This window comes from Eriocheir sinensis, chromosome 27 (genome assembly GCF_024679095.1).
Source record: "Eriocheir sinensis breed Jianghai 21 chromosome 27, ASM2467909v1, whole genome shotgun sequence".
Classification (NCBI taxonomy): Eukaryota; Metazoa; Arthropoda; class Malacostraca; order Decapoda; family Varunidae; genus Eriocheir; species Eriocheir sinensis.
Window position 1 is genome coordinate 7,619,518 of NC_066535.1, and position 16,482 is coordinate 7,635,999.

General features: G+C 47.2%; 1 protein-coding gene across 4 annotated transcripts in view; it reads left to right on the plus strand.

The window, feature by feature from the left end:
- Window positions 1-16,482, plus strand: part of LOC127004057 (dual oxidase maturation factor 1-like) — a 63,623-nt gene extending 47,141 nt beyond the window's left edge. For all 4 annotated transcript variants that reach the window (XM_050871341.1, XM_050871340.1, XM_050871343.1 and 1 more), the window contains exons 4-7: window positions 13,538-13,889; window positions 14,203-14,414; window positions 14,755-15,547; window positions 15,850-16,482. In XM_050871341.1, coding sequence (XP_050727298.1) covers window positions 13,538-13,889; window positions 14,203-14,414; window positions 14,755-15,547; window positions 15,850-15,904 — 1,412 coding nt within the window. In that variant the 3' untranslated portion in view covers window positions 15,905-16,482. The remainder of the gene's footprint in view (window positions 1-13,537; window positions 13,890-14,202; window positions 14,415-14,754; window positions 15,548-15,849) is intronic.

Below are 16,482 nucleotides of genomic sequence, written 5' to 3' on the forward strand. Positions count from 1 at the left end.
CCTGACTGGCTGAGCTTAATCGGGCACCTGACGCGGCTCTCACTTTCTTTCGATAACGCTTGGTGAAGGTTGATTGGCCCGTCCTCCCCTTCCTCTTTCCCGCCTTCCTATTGTCTCTCCTCTTTCTCCCCTCACTTCTCGTCTTCCCCCCTCCCTTCCTCTCCCCTTTCACTTTTCTCTTCTCTTCTCTTTCCCTCACCTCTCCTCATCCCTCTCCCCTTAAACTCTCCTTCTTTTTCCTTTCCAAATCATTCCCTCCCTTATCTTCCTCTTATATTCGACTTTTTCATCTCCACTTTTCCACTATTATTTTTTCGTTTACTCTTGTTTGCCTTTTTCGTTCCCTCTCTTTCCCTCCCATCTAGCTTTTCATTCCTCCTCCTCCTCCTCCTCCTCCTCCTGAACCTTTATCGTCGTCCTCCCCGTGTCAGTTTCTCCGTGCTGTCATTTCCCTCATTACCTTCACTCTCTTCCAACTTCCTGGATAGTCTGCCCTTAAACAAAGATAATATCCCCGTTCTCCTGACGCCAACACGGGAGGGAGGGGGGGGGGGGGGAGCGAACTACAGGAGCGCGACGCATGTTAATATAAAGACCACGATGAAGAAAAAGAAAAACCTGAACACTAAAGAAAAGAAAATAAAAGAAAAAAATATATGTATGTGATGTTAGAGGAACGATTAAAGGGAGAGAGAGAGAGAGAGAGAGAGAGAGAGAGAGAGAGAGAGAGAGAGAGAGAGAGAGAGAGAGAGAGAGAGCAAAACTTCCGCATTTAAGTAGGTCGCGGAGGAGGAAGAAGGAAGGAAGGAAGGAGAGAGGTGGGAGGGAAGGGAAGGGAGGAGGAACGTGGCATTGGCTCGGTGGAGGAAGGAGGAGGCGGAGGCGGGGAGAAAGGGAGGGAAGGGAAGGAAGTGAGGCGGGTGGAAGGAGGAGGAGGCGGGCGAGTGGGTGTCAAGGCTACCAATCAGGAAGGAAGAGACATCCACTTGACTGGCTCTTCACCTTAAAACGGGTTCTGGAAATGCCCCGCCTTTCTCCGCCCCGCCCCGCCCTGCCCCATCCCCGCCCCATCCTCCTTCAGTTTTCTTTATTCACGCTAAGACCCACTCATCCAGACCCACCCAACTCCACTCCAGTTACATCCGAGACCCACGCAACCCCAATCCAGTCCGCCTCTGACCCACACAGACCCATTCCAGGCCATTCCAGACCCTCACAAAGCCACTCCAGTACCATTCCAGACACATTCAATCCCACTTCAGTCTCACTCCATCTCCACACAGTCCCACTCCACCCCCAGCCTTGATCCACACTACCCTATTCAAGTCCCTCTTCAGACCTACACAACCCCACTATACCCCAAACCCAGATCCACACAACCCCACCTAACCCCCCTTCACCCAAGTCTGACCTAATTCCACTCAAGACCAACTCCATAGCCACTCTAGATTCACTCCAACTCCACCAAGAGGCATATCCCGTAATCCACTTCCTTCATTCCCACTCCAAATTCAATCCAGGCTCATTCCACTTTCTCCACCTATCAACTCGACACAATTTTCCAAACATCTATCCCCTATTCTTCGACAGCACTCAGCCGTCACCTTCTTCAACACTAAATACCCTCGGTCTATCCTTAACTCAAAAATCTAGCTGGAAACTTCACATCTCCTCTCTCACTAAATCAGCTTCCTCGAGGTTGGGCGTTCTGTATCGTCTCCGCCAGTTCTTCTCCTCCGCACAGTTGCTATCCATATACAGAGCTCATCCCTATACTGTCCAAACCCCTTATGCCAGAGTTAACCAGCATCTTCACTCTTTCATCCCTTACACTGGTAAACTCTGGAACAATCTTCCTTCATCTGTATTTCCTCCTGCTTACGACTTGAACTCTTTCAAGAGGAGGGTATCAGGACACCTCTCCTCCCAAAATTGACTTCCCTTTCGGACGCTCCTCTCTAATCTTTTAGGGGCAGTAAGTAGCGGGCTTTTTTTTCAGTATTGTTTTCTTTTTTAATCCCTTGAGCTGTCTCCTTTGCTGTAAAAAAAAAATCCACAGCTACATACGTCATCTGACTCACCCCGGGGTCAATGAGAGACCGTAAAAGACGTGTTAGTAGTGTTATAAGGAAAGGGAAGTGCCGCCTCATTCGTGTGTGTTCTTGTGTTGTTTGTCTCCCCTGATATGGAAGGCCTCGACTAACGTGTGTTTGGGGGGTAGAGATGAGGAAGGGGGAGTGAGTGAGACGGGGGAAGGGGGGAGAGGGGAGGTCACACTTCATTCATCAACCCTCCACGTCCTCCATTCTTCGCCTTTACTTCCTTACTTCACTTCTTGACTTCCGCCACACACAGGAAATGAGGCCCCGATGTGTGTGTGTGTGTGTGTGTGTGTGGAAAAGAGCACACACACACACACACACACACACACACACACACACACACACACACATATACAGCAAAACAAACAATATCCCCAAGGTCGGCAGCTTATGAGGAAGTAGGAAGAAAGTGGGGAGGAGGGAGGGAGAGAGAGAGCGAAGGAGGGAGAGAAGGAGGCAAGGAGGGAGGGGGGAGCTGGCTGATGAGAGCTTTTCCCTTCCTCACTCCCGACGGCATAATGAATCGTTGTCGCGCGGAAATCGCCACACCGTTAGAACTCTCACTCCATCAAGGTGGTCGGAGTGAACTGGCTGGGGAAAGGGGAAGGAAGAGGAAGGGAGGGAGAGGGAGAAGTAGAGCACGATTTTGAAAGAGAAAGAAGTAAAAGTAGGAAAGAGAGAAGAATGAATTGGATGGGGAAAGAGAAGGAAGTTAAGGGGAAAAGAGAAGAAGTAGAATTAACTAGATGAGAAAAAGGAGAAAAGGAGAAGAGGAAAACAGAAGGAGAAGAATGAAGATGGGGAAAAGGAAAAGAGAGTGAGAAGAATGAACTGCATGGGGAAAGGGAAAAATGGAGAAGGAGAAATGAGAGGTAGAGGAATGAACTGTATATGGAAAGGGAAAGAGATAGAAATTTGGGAAAAGAGAGGGAGAAGAATGAACTAGATTGGAAAAGAGAGAAAAGGAGGAGATGGGAAAAAGCGAGGGAGAAGAGTTAAGTGAATGGGAACAGGAAAAGAAAGAAGTAAAAGGAGAAAAGTGGAAGGAAGAAGTGGAACAAAATGGTTAAGTGAGCAGGAGGCAGATAAAGAGGAAGAGGGGGAAGGGAACAAGGAGGAGAAAGTAAAAGAAAGAAAAAGAGAAGGAAGAAGAGAAAGAGGAAACGGGAGCTAGAGAAAGAAAAGGAAGAAAAAGAAAGAGGAGAAGGAGGAGGTGGAGTCGTGTAGAACTGTATAGGTCATTAGTATATAGAGCCACCGCCCCACCCGCTGCCGTCCTCGTCATTTGTCGGTGCATTAATGACCGTCCATCAGCTGATACGCGTTGAAACCCTGATTGATGGCTGACGATGATGATGATGTGGCTCTTGGAATCCAGGTGTTGCGTGTGTCTAGGTCTGTCTGTTGTTGTTGTTGTTGGTCTGTCTGTTGTTCTTCCGTTTTCATACTGTTTTCCTCTTGGTATTGTTTTCCTGGTTTTCCTTTGTGTGTGTGTGTGTGTGTGTGTGTGTGTGTGTGTGTGTGTGTGTGTGTGTGTTTGTTTGTTTCTTTCCAAATCCGTGTTTCTCTTGTTATTGTTTTCTTGATCTTTCCTTTCTTTATTTTACCTTTCTTTTTCTTTTTTCTTTCTTTCTCTCTTTTTAAATATCCGTTCCTCTTATTATTGTTTTCCTCCTCATTCCTATTTTGATTTCACCTTTCTTTCTTTCTTTCTAAATCTCTGTTTCTCTTGTTTTTTTCTGATCTTTCCCTCCTGTCTTTCTCCTTTCTTTCTTTCTTTCTTTCAATCTTTCTATCTAAATCGCTGCTCCTTTCTGCACACGCTCCTACAATGATAATTACAGAAAGAAAAAAAAAAAGCGCGAACACAGATTAAGTTCCCGCACTGACAATTAAAACTTCGTCCTGACACGGAACGAGTAAATCAAGTAGCAATCCATTCAGAGCAGCAGCATCAGTATAAATATTTATTTCCCTCATTAGCCCAGCTCGTCGCATCCCCTTACTTGAACCTCACGACCCTCCGCGAGCAGGAAGGAATAAATATTAGCGTGATGGGCTGCCTCTGAGCATCCAAGGAGAAGGTGAAGGAAAACGAGATCCGCAAAAACAAAAGCGATTGAGGGCAGGAGGAAGAAAAAGGGACGAGAGAGAGAGAGAGAGAGAGAGAGAGAGAGAGAGAGAGAGAGAGAGAGAGAGAGAGAGAGAGAGAGAGAGAGAGAGACAGACAGACAGACATACAGACACAGAGAGGAGACAATAATCATGAATATAGAAGGAAGGAAAAGGAGATGCAAAAGAAGAAAACTAAAGGACGAGAGAAAACATAACAGGGAAGAAAACATGAGGAGGAAGAAGAGGGTGTGAAAGTGTAATAATGAGTGAGAGAGAGAGGAGGACGGAAGGCGGAAGAGGTGAGAGAGAGCGAGAGAGAGACAAGGAAGCAGGAAGGGCAAGAGGAAGGACACGTCTTACGGAAGAAAATAACACTGAACGAACGAACACAACACAGTAAACATCAGGCAAACAACGAACCTTCGGAAAATTGCAAACATAACCAAAAAGAACAAAACCACTGATATGCAAAAAAAAAAATACTCTCGGCCGGGATCGTGATGGCGGAAAGAAGAACGAGGGAAAAGAATTAATATAGACGAGAGAGGAGGAAAAAAATCAATAAAAAAAGGAACTCGTCGGGCAGGAAGTGCGGATATTAGAGAGAGTGAAGGGGAGGCTTTGTTTGACCTTCCTTATGGTGATGGTGGTGGTGGTAGTGGTGGTGGTGGTGGTGGTATAAGGAAGAGGAGGAAGAAGAAGAGTAACTGTTGTTGTTTTAGCCATGGTGGTCGGCGGCGGTGGTAATGGTAGCTGTAGTTAGTAGTGTCATTTTTATTGCTGTTGTTGTTATTACTCTTATTGTTATTGCTGCACTATCGCTCATTGTCGCGTGTTGTCTGGCCCTGTTAGTGCGCCATTCAGCGGCCGACGAGGCCCCGGCGGCACTGTGGAGCAACGGCTGTAATTGTTATGGCAGACGTGAGGACCTGGTAGTTATCGGTTCCATCAACGTGTCGGTGTGAAAAGATAATAATAGTAGTAATAATTATGATAATAATAGTGATTAAATGGCATATGTGTGTGTGTGTGTGTGTGTGTGTGTGTGTGTGTGTGTGTCACGTGGACCATGCGCACTTCCCCTTCACCAGCCTAATACATGGCTCCGTTGACCCTCGGCCCGGCGCCTCGTGGCTGGAGGGCTGGAGGGACAAGGCCGCCGACAAATCGTGGCCCCGCGCGGTCACAGCACTGCGGCAGCGTCTTGCCCCATGCCGACAGAAAGAGTCTTGCCCACACACGCGGCTCTCGTGCGTTGCCGGCGTTTCTCTGTAGGACGATGCTGGTTGGTTGCATAATGGGCCATTTCCTCTGAGTGTATGGAACGCAGACTTGCATTATTTCTTAGCGTTCTTGTGGCGGCCATTGTTGGTTGAGCAGCGTGTACGGGGTCACGAAGACTGCAGGGCCGCTGTAACCAGACACAGAACAACTAAAGGATAAAACAATGAAAGCTAACAAGGAAAGCAAGAAGAGCTGTTACAAAGTCAAATCTCCGCAGTCTACAGTCTACAGCCTACAGTCTACAACGGCTGCAGGGGCGCCTCCTTAGTATAGGAGGGGTGAGGAGGACGCTGCTCAACGGTACAGATACGACGAGACCTTGAAGATAAAATCCTTTGCAACAAGCGAAAGGGAGATATATCACTGTCTCTGGCTAACCTTCACCCTGCCTCATGTTGTGGTGTACGGCATCGCAATGTGTCGTAAATTGTGTAGGTCAGACGCCGTATCTGCGCACAAAGCCCTACCTCAGGCGATCCTAAGTGAGGCAGCTCCTTAGTTGGGAGGTTTATTATTTATTGGCTCATATCTCCGTGCACTGCATAGCAACATGGTGGCGGGGAATGTACCGTACCCCGTGACTATTAGTGGACATGCCTCGCAACAGTACGCGTATAGGAAGGAGGGAAGGTGAGGCTGGCTTGTTGCAGACCTCAGAGCTTGGCAACAGAAACGTGGGAGCAAAGAAAATCACTATAATCGCTCCTCAGCAGCGTTTCAAGGCCATTGCGCGCCTTCCCGCCCTCGGAGAACCACGGCGAGCAACAGTGGTCGGCCTGTCTCCAATGGCTCCGACGAGACAACCTTTCGAAACCTTGAGGCAGTTTAGCGACTCTCCATCAGAGGAAGAGGGACGAAGCCTAATCAATCCCCTAACACACTGAAGAAGACGAAGAAGAAGGCTAAGAAGAACAAGAACAAGAAGGGGAGGAAAGGTGTGGACTGGGAAGGCGAGTCTGATATTCTTTCACAGTTTTCCATATCAGCGAAGGATCGTTCAGAGGGAAGGGAACGATACACGGTGGAAGTCTTTGGCTCTCACCGCAAAGCTTCACTCACAGGGTCTGGACTTTTTATTCATCACCTGTTGCAGCCAAAAATAGGGATTTGTACACCTGCAGAGCCACATTTTTCTTCCCCATTTTCCTCCTTCTTTTCGTCTTCCTCATTCTTTTCTCGCTCCTCCTCCTTCTACTCTTCCCCCCACTACAGCTCCTACTCCTCCTTCTCCTTACGTTCTTATGTTCTCCTTACGTTATTCTATTCTTTTGTTACGTTCTTTTGATCTTATGTACTACTATTATTACTACTATTTCTACTACTACTACTACTACTACTACTACTACTACTACTCCTTCCACTACCAGATAACTCGGTCCCTCGGTAACCTCGATCATTTATTTTCTTACCCCTTTCCTATCCCCTTCTCCCTTCCCTTTTATCATCCCTTGCCCCCCCCCCCCACCTACCCACATTCCCCTCTCCTCCCTCCCACGTCCTTCCCTTCACTTGGCGAGCCTCTACATGTGTTCATTACTTCAGGGATTTATTCCGGCACCCTTGCAAGTGTGTAATTATGAAACAGGATGAAAGAAGGGGGGGAGGAGAGAGAGAGAGAGAGAGAGAGAGAGAGAGAGAGAGAGAAAGTCAGTTCATTTATATATAACAAAGGTGAATGCGAACTGGGGGAAAAAATAATGATAATGGAAGAAACTAAGGCGGCCAAGAAAACAGAAACACAGACAAAGCAATCCAGAAAACAAACGTTATTCTTTCCTTCCCCTCCTCCTCCTCCTCCTCCTCCTCCTCCTCCTTCAGCTCCCCTCCCTCCTCCTTATCCATGTACGGTGATAAAACGAAAAAAAAAACATGACCAATAAGATTTTTTTTTACACACCTTTCTCTTTCTTTATTTCTCTCTGTCTATCTCTCACTAGTCTCGCTATTTCTCCCTCCTTTCCTCCCTCCTTTACTCCTAGAAAAAGAACCACGACTAATACGGTAACTTTATACACGCTATTTTTTTTTCTTTCTGTTTCTATCCGTCTATCCTATCTATCAGTCTCTCCCTCCTTTACTCCCTCCCTCCCTCCCTCCCTCGCGCCTAAAGGAACAGAGGAACACACTCACGCCAGCCACCAAAATAGCATTCATTCCTTTATTTTTTGCGCCTCGGTCGTTGGGAAATTCGGCTCTGTTATTCCTCTTATTTTTTCTTTTTCTTTTTGCACCGATGAAAAAAAAACGAGTGCAGTGGCTATTGAGTACGAAGGTGGTGGTGGTGGTGGTGGATGAGAAGGAGAAGGAGAAGGTGGAGAGAAAAAGGAGGAGGAGAAAGAGAGGAGGAGATGATGATGATGTTGATGAAGAAAAGGAAAAGGAAGGATGAGACGAGGAGAAGAAGCTGGTGATGAAGAAAAGAAGAATAAAGAAGACAAGAAGGAGAAGGAGGAGGCGATGATGATGAAGAAGAAAGGAAGAAGAAAGAAGACGAGGAAGAGAAGAAGATGATGATGATGAAGATAAAGAAAAGAGAAATGACAGAAGACGAGGAGATGAAGATAATGAAGAGGAAAACAAGGATGAAGAAGACGATGAGAAGGGAAAGGGGAGGAAGAAGAAGAAGCAGACTGCAAAGAAGGAAAAGAAAGAAAACGATGAAAATTATGACGGTGGAGCAGTGGGATGGGACGGGGGAATGGTAATAAGTAAAAGGAAAATGATAGAGATGTTTGCTGGGTGATAGTGGTGGTGGTGGTGGTGGTGGTTTCTATGGGTGTGGGTATCGGTAGAGAGATAAAAAGGAGACGCCGGAGGGGGAAGATAGGTAAAGGATGACCATGAAGACGCTGTATTTGTTTGTTTGTTTGTGCGTTTGTTTATTTGGGTATTTGAAGTATGTAAAACGATGCCGGAAAACTGTCTTGAATGATGATAATATTTTTTTTTCTTTCTTCCTTTCGTGACCAACCAACCAACAGGACTCTCTCTCCCTGCCTTTGAAGTTTATATCATAGGTGTGTGTGTGTGTGTGTGTGTGTGTGTGTGTGTGTGTGTGTGTGTGTGTGTGTGTGTGTGTGTGTGTGTGTGTGCCATAAAGGACCAGAGTCTACGTCATGCAATAAAAGAGTCGCTAATGTTCACAACAAGACCTCAGATCCTCGACAGCTCAGAGGAAGCCGCACACTCTATCCTCTCTGCCCCTCCTCGCCTCCGCCTCCCGCCCTTACCCTTACAGCCTTGCTTACAGCCTTCCTTAGCTTGGCCATAATCGCTGTCGTGCCCACCGCGGCCGCGACGACTACCTACGTGGGCTTTTTTTTCTCACATTGTAGTGCCCTGTTCACCTTGCTAGAAGCACGAGAGAGAGAGAGAGAGAGAGAGAGAGAGAGAGAGAGAGAGAGAGAGAGAGAGAGACGGGAGGGGGGGAATTAATCTTGCGAGGCACTCTGAGAAGGACAACTTGCGGCTCCATCGGTAGTCAGTCCCCCCACTCGCCGTTCTGCACCACGAGGATGGGGCAACATTTCCACACTTCTCTTGTGATATGATGTCTTGAAAGAGCCGAGGAGGTGAGGAATGAACCTTCCGTTAGGCCACAATGAGGCTGAGGACCTGACCCCATCAATGATCATCGGCTGGCGTAGGTGAAGAGGGTCAAATTCTAAATTCGTTATTCTCAGACGCTTCCGCCTCTCACATCAACTATTTCCAAAGGCCAAAAAGGAGAATAATCGGATTATCATGAGTGTTTTTTATACGTTCAAAGTACAGACGCTTTGTCTAACTACCACCAGGGTCATAAAAGTACCCATGGACATGTCGACAACTCCTACAAAAGCCTTATTAAATGTGTGTGGTTGGGAGCCGAAATCTTTTAAGAATATGACCCTAAGTCACCCATCGGCCGCAAACATTTCCTGCTATTACTAGATGCCGAGTAAGCCAGTCACCACCATAACAGTAATCACCAACACCTCGGGAGCTGCAACAAAGGCACGTCCCTCTTCACCCTCCTCTGATCCGTCTGGTGCGAGAGTCTCAGGTGAAGCACCAGGAACAAAAACAGATAGGACACTCACGACTCCACCTTGACATGAGACCAACAACAAGGGAAGCATTTTGAATCTATTTTAAGTCTCCCTGTGGCCTGAAACAGGATGGGAAGTGTAGAGGTCACCAGCCAATCACCAGTATTGTGTTGTTCACCGCCTCGCATGACGTTCGCGGCTCCAAGTTGAAAGGCACCAAAAATTTTGAGTCATTGGGGTTCACGCTACAAGGCCTTACAACGGACCGATGGCCTCACTCCGCCTCACTGGACGGATCCGGGGACTGATAGCCGCGCCTTCCTCTCGTTCATCAAAGCGAGTGTTCCCAACTTCCCACGTTCTGAGGGAGGACAAGAGCACATCAGTGTCTTGGTGGGAGTAGTCAGTCCATGGTGGCGGTGGTGGTTGATCAGGACAGTGGACGAAGGTAACAGGCAACAAACACCAGCCACTTTCTGGAAGGAAACAAGCATGCGTGGGCGTCCAGCACGCAGTTATTAAGGTCCGGCAAGGATATTGGAGGGTGGTGGCCTGAAGACGGAGAAAATGGATATCAATTCTCAACGAATATACAACAGGCGATGGGGTGAAGGCTAAATTTTTCGCTGAAGAAGGATGATCAACGCTGTATTCAAAATTAATTGCTATACATGGTTTATAAAATATGTACATATTGTTGATGTACGTCAGTTGTTTCCTTCCCCTTGTATACCTTTTCGATAAGTCTTCCTTTATCCTTCTGTTCCGCTCCTTTTCCTCTCTTTCGTTATTTCTTCTTTGTGTATGTTGTTTCTTTATCCTTACTCAAGACGATTTATCAAAAAAGTCTCCGCCCCCCCCCAAAAAAAAATGCTTATCATTCAGGAAGACGTTTCTGTGCATTATAGCCTGCTGACTTTGTTATTGGCATTGCCACTAATTACTGCTCTGTATGCTGCGTAAGGTTCCACATTGTGGCCACTGCTACTTTGCGCCTCGACGATAGCTGTTAGTGAAGCTTCAAACCGAAAAAGGAATTATTGCGGCCTTGTGAACGATGAGCTCTTCTTCATCTGCATAAAGTCTTGGGTAGTCCTTAACCTGACCAGCATCGACGTTCTGACCTAGGCACACCTTGTCTCTGGTCTGTCCTCGCTCACCACCTGCCGCTTTTTTTGTCGAGTCTTGAAGGTCTGAGAGGCGTCGAAGAGTATGAAGACATGCCAGGGTTGCTTGATCCTTTGTCTCCTCAATACTCTCCTTGTAAATGCGTTTGCTAGATTTATTTTATTCTCTTACCTCTTCTGTAGTCTTCCCATGAGCCTGCCACCTCCTCTAAGCTGGAACTGGAAAGAGAAGGTTCATTAAGTTTTCCGTGTTCTTTAAAATCTCTCAAGCCTTCTCATGAATTTCTGTTTGTCAGGAGGTCTTGTTGCATGGTTTGCCTTTTTTTATAATCTTCCCATGAGTGTGTCGCCCCCTTCATTGTGGTACTGAAGGGAAACAATGGCTCACCTTGATCGCTACTCGGCTATCCTTGATATCTTTCCAGCCACGACTGTACGTTGAGCCCACCAAGGAGCCCACTCATCCCTCCCTGGCTCTATTGTTCCCCTCCTCCACCCTGCTCACCAACACCCTGCTTCTACTTCTACTCCCTTTCCCGCCTCCACCTCGTGTCCACCCTCCTCCTCACACGCTATTTATCATCAGTTCTCCTACTTCTCTCTCACTCTCCCACACCATCCCTTTATCGCTCTCTCCCTCTCTTCCCCACCGTCCTCTGCCTCCTCCATTCCCTGTCTCTTGTCCACCCTCACTTCCCATTCTTTCTCCTACTTATCGCACACTCTCCTACTCCCGTCTTCTACCTCTCCTTCTCTCTCGTCTCCACCCTTTTCTTCTTTCTCACACACTTTCCATCTTCTATCTTCCTCCGCCCTCCTACTTCCCTTTCTATATATCCATTTATCTGTGTTGTTCTCCCTTTATCTCCCTCTCTTTTTTGTAATTCTCCCTCATCTTCCTTCAACCTCCCTTTGGTGTTCCTCCTTCCCTCACTCCCTTCCTCCCAGTATTTTCCCTCATTCTTTTCTCTCCCTCCTCCGTTCCCTCACTCCCTCCATCTCTCCCAGTGTTCTCCCTCACTATTTCCTTTACCTCCATTTCTTCCAGTGTCCTCCCTCACCTTTTTCTTTTCCTTCTAACTTCTCTTCCTCCATTTCAGCGTTCACCCTTATTATATCCTTTACTTACCCTCTTCCCAGTGTCCTCTCACCCTTTTCTTTCCCTTCTTCCTCTCTTTCCTCCCTCATCATTTATTTTCCTTCCTCCCTCCCATCCCTCCCAGCATTCTCCCTCACCATCCCCTTCCCTCCCTGGTGTTTCCGTCTCCCTGATCCCTTTACATTCTTGTCTGGTGATTCTTTCTTGTACGCCACCTCATTTTTTCTCTGTCCTTCCTCCTGTCGCCCTTCTCTCCCCTCCCATCCCCTCCCCTTCCTTTCCCCCGCCCTCGCCCCTCCCAGCCCCGCCACGCCAAGGCTGTCGTAAAACAAGGAGGTTGCCGTTGCCTTTCCCCAAGGTTGTCATCGTCGGTGGGAGCCTCGCCTCGCCTTGCCTTGCCGAGCCTTGTCGCTATAAATAAAAGACCTCATTGGGCTCTTGCTCGCTACGGCGCCGCTCTGAAAATGGGATCGTAATTTTGGTTCCGTCTCCCCTTAAACGAAATGATACTTATGTTCTTAGATATATTATTTTCGGGGGCTCAGATTATACTGCTTATTCATACGTTACTTTTTTAACATCGACTTATTCTTTTAACGAAACGAGACTGATGTTCGTATTATACATTACATTGTTTTTATCTTTAATCTTGACTCAGTTTATTGTTTATTTATACGTAACATTTTTTTTTCAATAACGACTCAGTCTTTTAACGAAACGAAATTAACCTTCATATATACATTTCCAGTCTCTTACTTCGAATTTTGGCTCATATTCCTGTTCATTCATATATAACATTTTTTTTTCTTCACACCATTTCACTGTCTTAACGAAACGAGATTAATGTTCCTATATGTTGTCGTTTTTGTGTGTGTTGATCATACTGTCTTAACATTGGTTGTACAAATGGCTTGGTCTCTCTCCCTCTGTGTTAGCAAAATGAAACTGTTGCTCTTGTAAATCACTGGTTTCAACTTTTTATGGGTATTTCATTTTGCGGATTGTGTAAAGGTGTCTCTTATATACTGATGGTTTGTACTTTATTGCCGTACTAAAAACTCGCCTCAGTAAAAACGTTCATCATTACTCTCTGTCTCCCTCTCGCCTCCCTCCCTCCCTCCCTCCCCGAGCCTCCCGTTGCCTCACCGCCATCAAGTTGCCTCACTAATAATAATGTCATCCTCTCACTAGTCACGCCTCACAGGGACGGCCGACCGCATGTGTGTAACCCGAGTGATCACAGTGATACAAGGTAGTAATTAATCGGTATTCAGGGGGACCTCCTCTAACGGGGTGCACAAGGGGAAGGTAACACTAATCAGTCTTAGGCTACAGACTGCGAAATGAATGACGGATGGAAGTAATGTGAATAACCTGAGCAATCACGGTGATACAAAGCAGTAATTATTTGGTATTCAGACGTTTTCCGACGGAGATGAACATTGAGACCACGCGGAGCTATAGCGGGTGCCCCCAACTTTAAAGAAAGGTCTCCTGAACCATAGTGCATTTTAGCAATTAGATCGGTTCAGTTCATAACTACTGGGTGCAGAATAAATGGGGGATATATAGTACTGTGTATTGTTTTCCCTTATGTTCGGTCCCAAGGTACAGAGAACAAAGTAAACGAAGGGTGCAAGTGTTATGAATTGTTTAGCGAATCCTCTAACAGAGGGTGAATGAGGCGTGTTCTTTCCATTTCTTATATAGTTTAATGTGCTCCGTCCGTCATGGCGTGAAGGCAGGATCAGTCACTAACCTCACCTTTCTTTCTTTCAGTGTGCAATGTCGGGTCGTCGTGGCACGTGGCGGAGGGCGTCATTAGGTCGTCATACCGCGCCTTTTCCTCACATAAGATCGATGCCAACCTGGGCGTCGCCATCGGCCTTGACCACGCCAATGTCACCATGCAAGTCATCCCGCAGCACAATCGCAGCCTCGACATCAACTTCAACGAACGCTTCAGCTGGGTCAAGCCCACCGACATGCGCCAGCGGTACCGTGAGGCGCTGGTCAAGGGGCTGCCCTACCCAATCCTCACCGTGGCGGAGTACCTCGCCGTGGACAACGAAGGCTTCGCATGGGGTCGATATTACCGCAGCGCCGGCTACTACTGCAGCATCTTCCTCTGGTGAGCCACTTTATTGAACCGCCGCGATGTTAGTCTGAAGGTGAAATGAGCTTGATTGAGGCGATAGGAAAGAATTGGTTTTCAAATAAGGTGGTGGATGAATGAGACAAAGGAAGAAGATATGTAGTTACTGTAAATACATTTGAAAGCTGCCAGTGGAGATTATATAAACCTTTAGATGATGAGTAACTGGTTCACTGGAGCTTGAATGTGTAGACTGACTAGCCTCTTGTGGTGTCCTTTGGTTCTTGTATCTTTATCTACAAGAAAACGATTCCTCAGCTCTAACGTTCTCTCCCTCCTCGTGCAACAGGTCAGCCTTCACGTCGTGGCTCCTGATGAACGTGCTGCTGGTGAACGTGCCTCGCTACGGCGCCTACACCATGATACTCACCGGCTTGCTCATGGCCCTCTCCTGCCTCATCTTTTACCTGCTCATGCCGCCCAAGAACCTCGACATCCGCTTCGAGGACGTCACGCTCACCTTCCGCCTTGGCTGGTGCTTCTGGCTCACGCTTGTTGTCGGTGAGTGTCCAGTTAGCTGCTCACAGGCCGCTCCTTTGATAACTATATTGTGCTTTACCGTGTGATTTCATTTCTAACATCTGGTAGCTATTTTGTTTTGCCCTTGTTATTTTTCACCATCAGTTTTCACTTTTTTTTATATTTCTTTACCATCATATGGCATGCGTTGTTGCAGAGCCATGTTTTCATCCTTCAGTCAGTCAATCAATCTCACAAGTCGCTCCCCTTATGAGTATTTACTGTCCCTTTATTACGTTACGCCCTTTTCCCAAGTATTTGGCTATGTCTGGTATTCTTGGCTGTCTCATCTTCATTAACTAATCCCGTCTTCTTCACTCAGGCTGCCTCGTGACGGTGTGTGGCCTCATCATCTCCATGGTGGACTGCATCTACCCACACAAGTTCTCCACCATCTTGGAAGTTGACTTCGACACGCCCTACGACCGCCACATCATCATCGAGGACTCACACGACACCAGAAAACGAAGGTTCAAGATTCCCCGCCTGGAGGAACCCCTCAACGCAGGCCTCAACGCTGGCTCCAGGCTCTTGCGCCGCCTCTCCAAGCGAGGCGGCAAGGAGTCAACGGAGGAGGCAGAGCCCAGGACCACCCCAGGCCTTGACAATCCAGGTTTCGAGATGGAGCCGCCGAAGGCGCCCTGGAAGTACCCTAACTTTATGATGAGAACAGACTCAAAGAAATCCACCAAGTCAGTCAACTTCCGCTCGGCGTCGCAGCGCTCACAACACTTCTTGGACATTCCGCAGCTGCCGGACTACGAGGAGAAGGTTCATAAACCCTTCCAGCGGTCCGACTCCAAGCAGAGCAGCATGTCCTCCATATCAGTCGCGTCCTCTCCCAAGAGTGTGAACTTCGAGGACCCGACGGAACCCGGGCCCAGCGTCCACCCAGGCGGCACTGAAGTCGAGCCGGTGGCGGTGTCTATCCTCCGGCAGGACTCCAGCCAGTCCGTCGCTTCTTCCTCTTCCTCCTTTGGCCTCGGGATGCTCACCAGAAACCAGAGTGTCCGCAAGGTTTCCAATGAAGAGAATCCTCATCAGCTGGTCACGAGGAACAACTCCGGCAACATCATCGTGTTCCACCGCACTGATTCCCGTGGTCAACTTCAAAGGTGAGTTCAGGGTTTACGGTCCTTCAATCTTTGAGTCATTCTGGGCTATCGCTGCTCCGTGGTTGACTCCAAAAATAAAGTTCTTCCTAATAGAGAAAATCCCCATAAGCTTCTACAACATCAATATTATAAAGGTGATCAGTGTAAGATTATTAATCTTGCAACAGACATCCATCTTGGGTCCAACTCTTATAACTGCTAAAGTTGTTCATACATGCAGCATCATATTACATTTCATCTTATTTCTCAGTTTTCCCATTTCCATGTGTGCATGAACTAACCGATCTGCCTCCTTCCCTCAGACTGAACGGGGAAGTGGTGGAGATCCAGACAGACGACTCAACCGATGTGTGGTGAAGCGGGCGGCGGAGGCTTTAACTTATGCCTCGTAGAGTCTCGCCACCTGCCCGGCATAGGCCACACCCGCCTCGCCAGGCATCCCCCGCCTCCTCCTCCCTCACCATGACCCGGAGGAAAAGGGGCATTTGTACTTTTATAAATGTGTGTCTTGTGGTACTACGTGATGTGATTTATACTCTGTGATTTTAATATAAATAGCAGCTCAGAATCATGGCGAACGTTATGAAAACGCTGTGATGACTGTATGAACTGAAGGAAACTCGGTGTTATCCTATACAGAATGTGACATAAGAAAAACCCAGTGAACTTAACTTATTTAAACTAATTATATAAAAAAAATCACTTATTGTGCTTCGACAGATTTGGAATGGTTCTAATTTTAATGCAACCCCAGTTTTATTTGTGTATCTGTAGCTTTTATTTAGACGGAGAACTAGGATGTAAAATTTTACTACTGAAAAAGAATGAAAAAAAAAATGCAATCTAGGACCCACCATGTGCTTGAGCCCTTATAAAGGAGGGCATGCTAAGAGTCTGTGTAGCAATGACGAAGCTCATAAACTTTTTTTAATGTG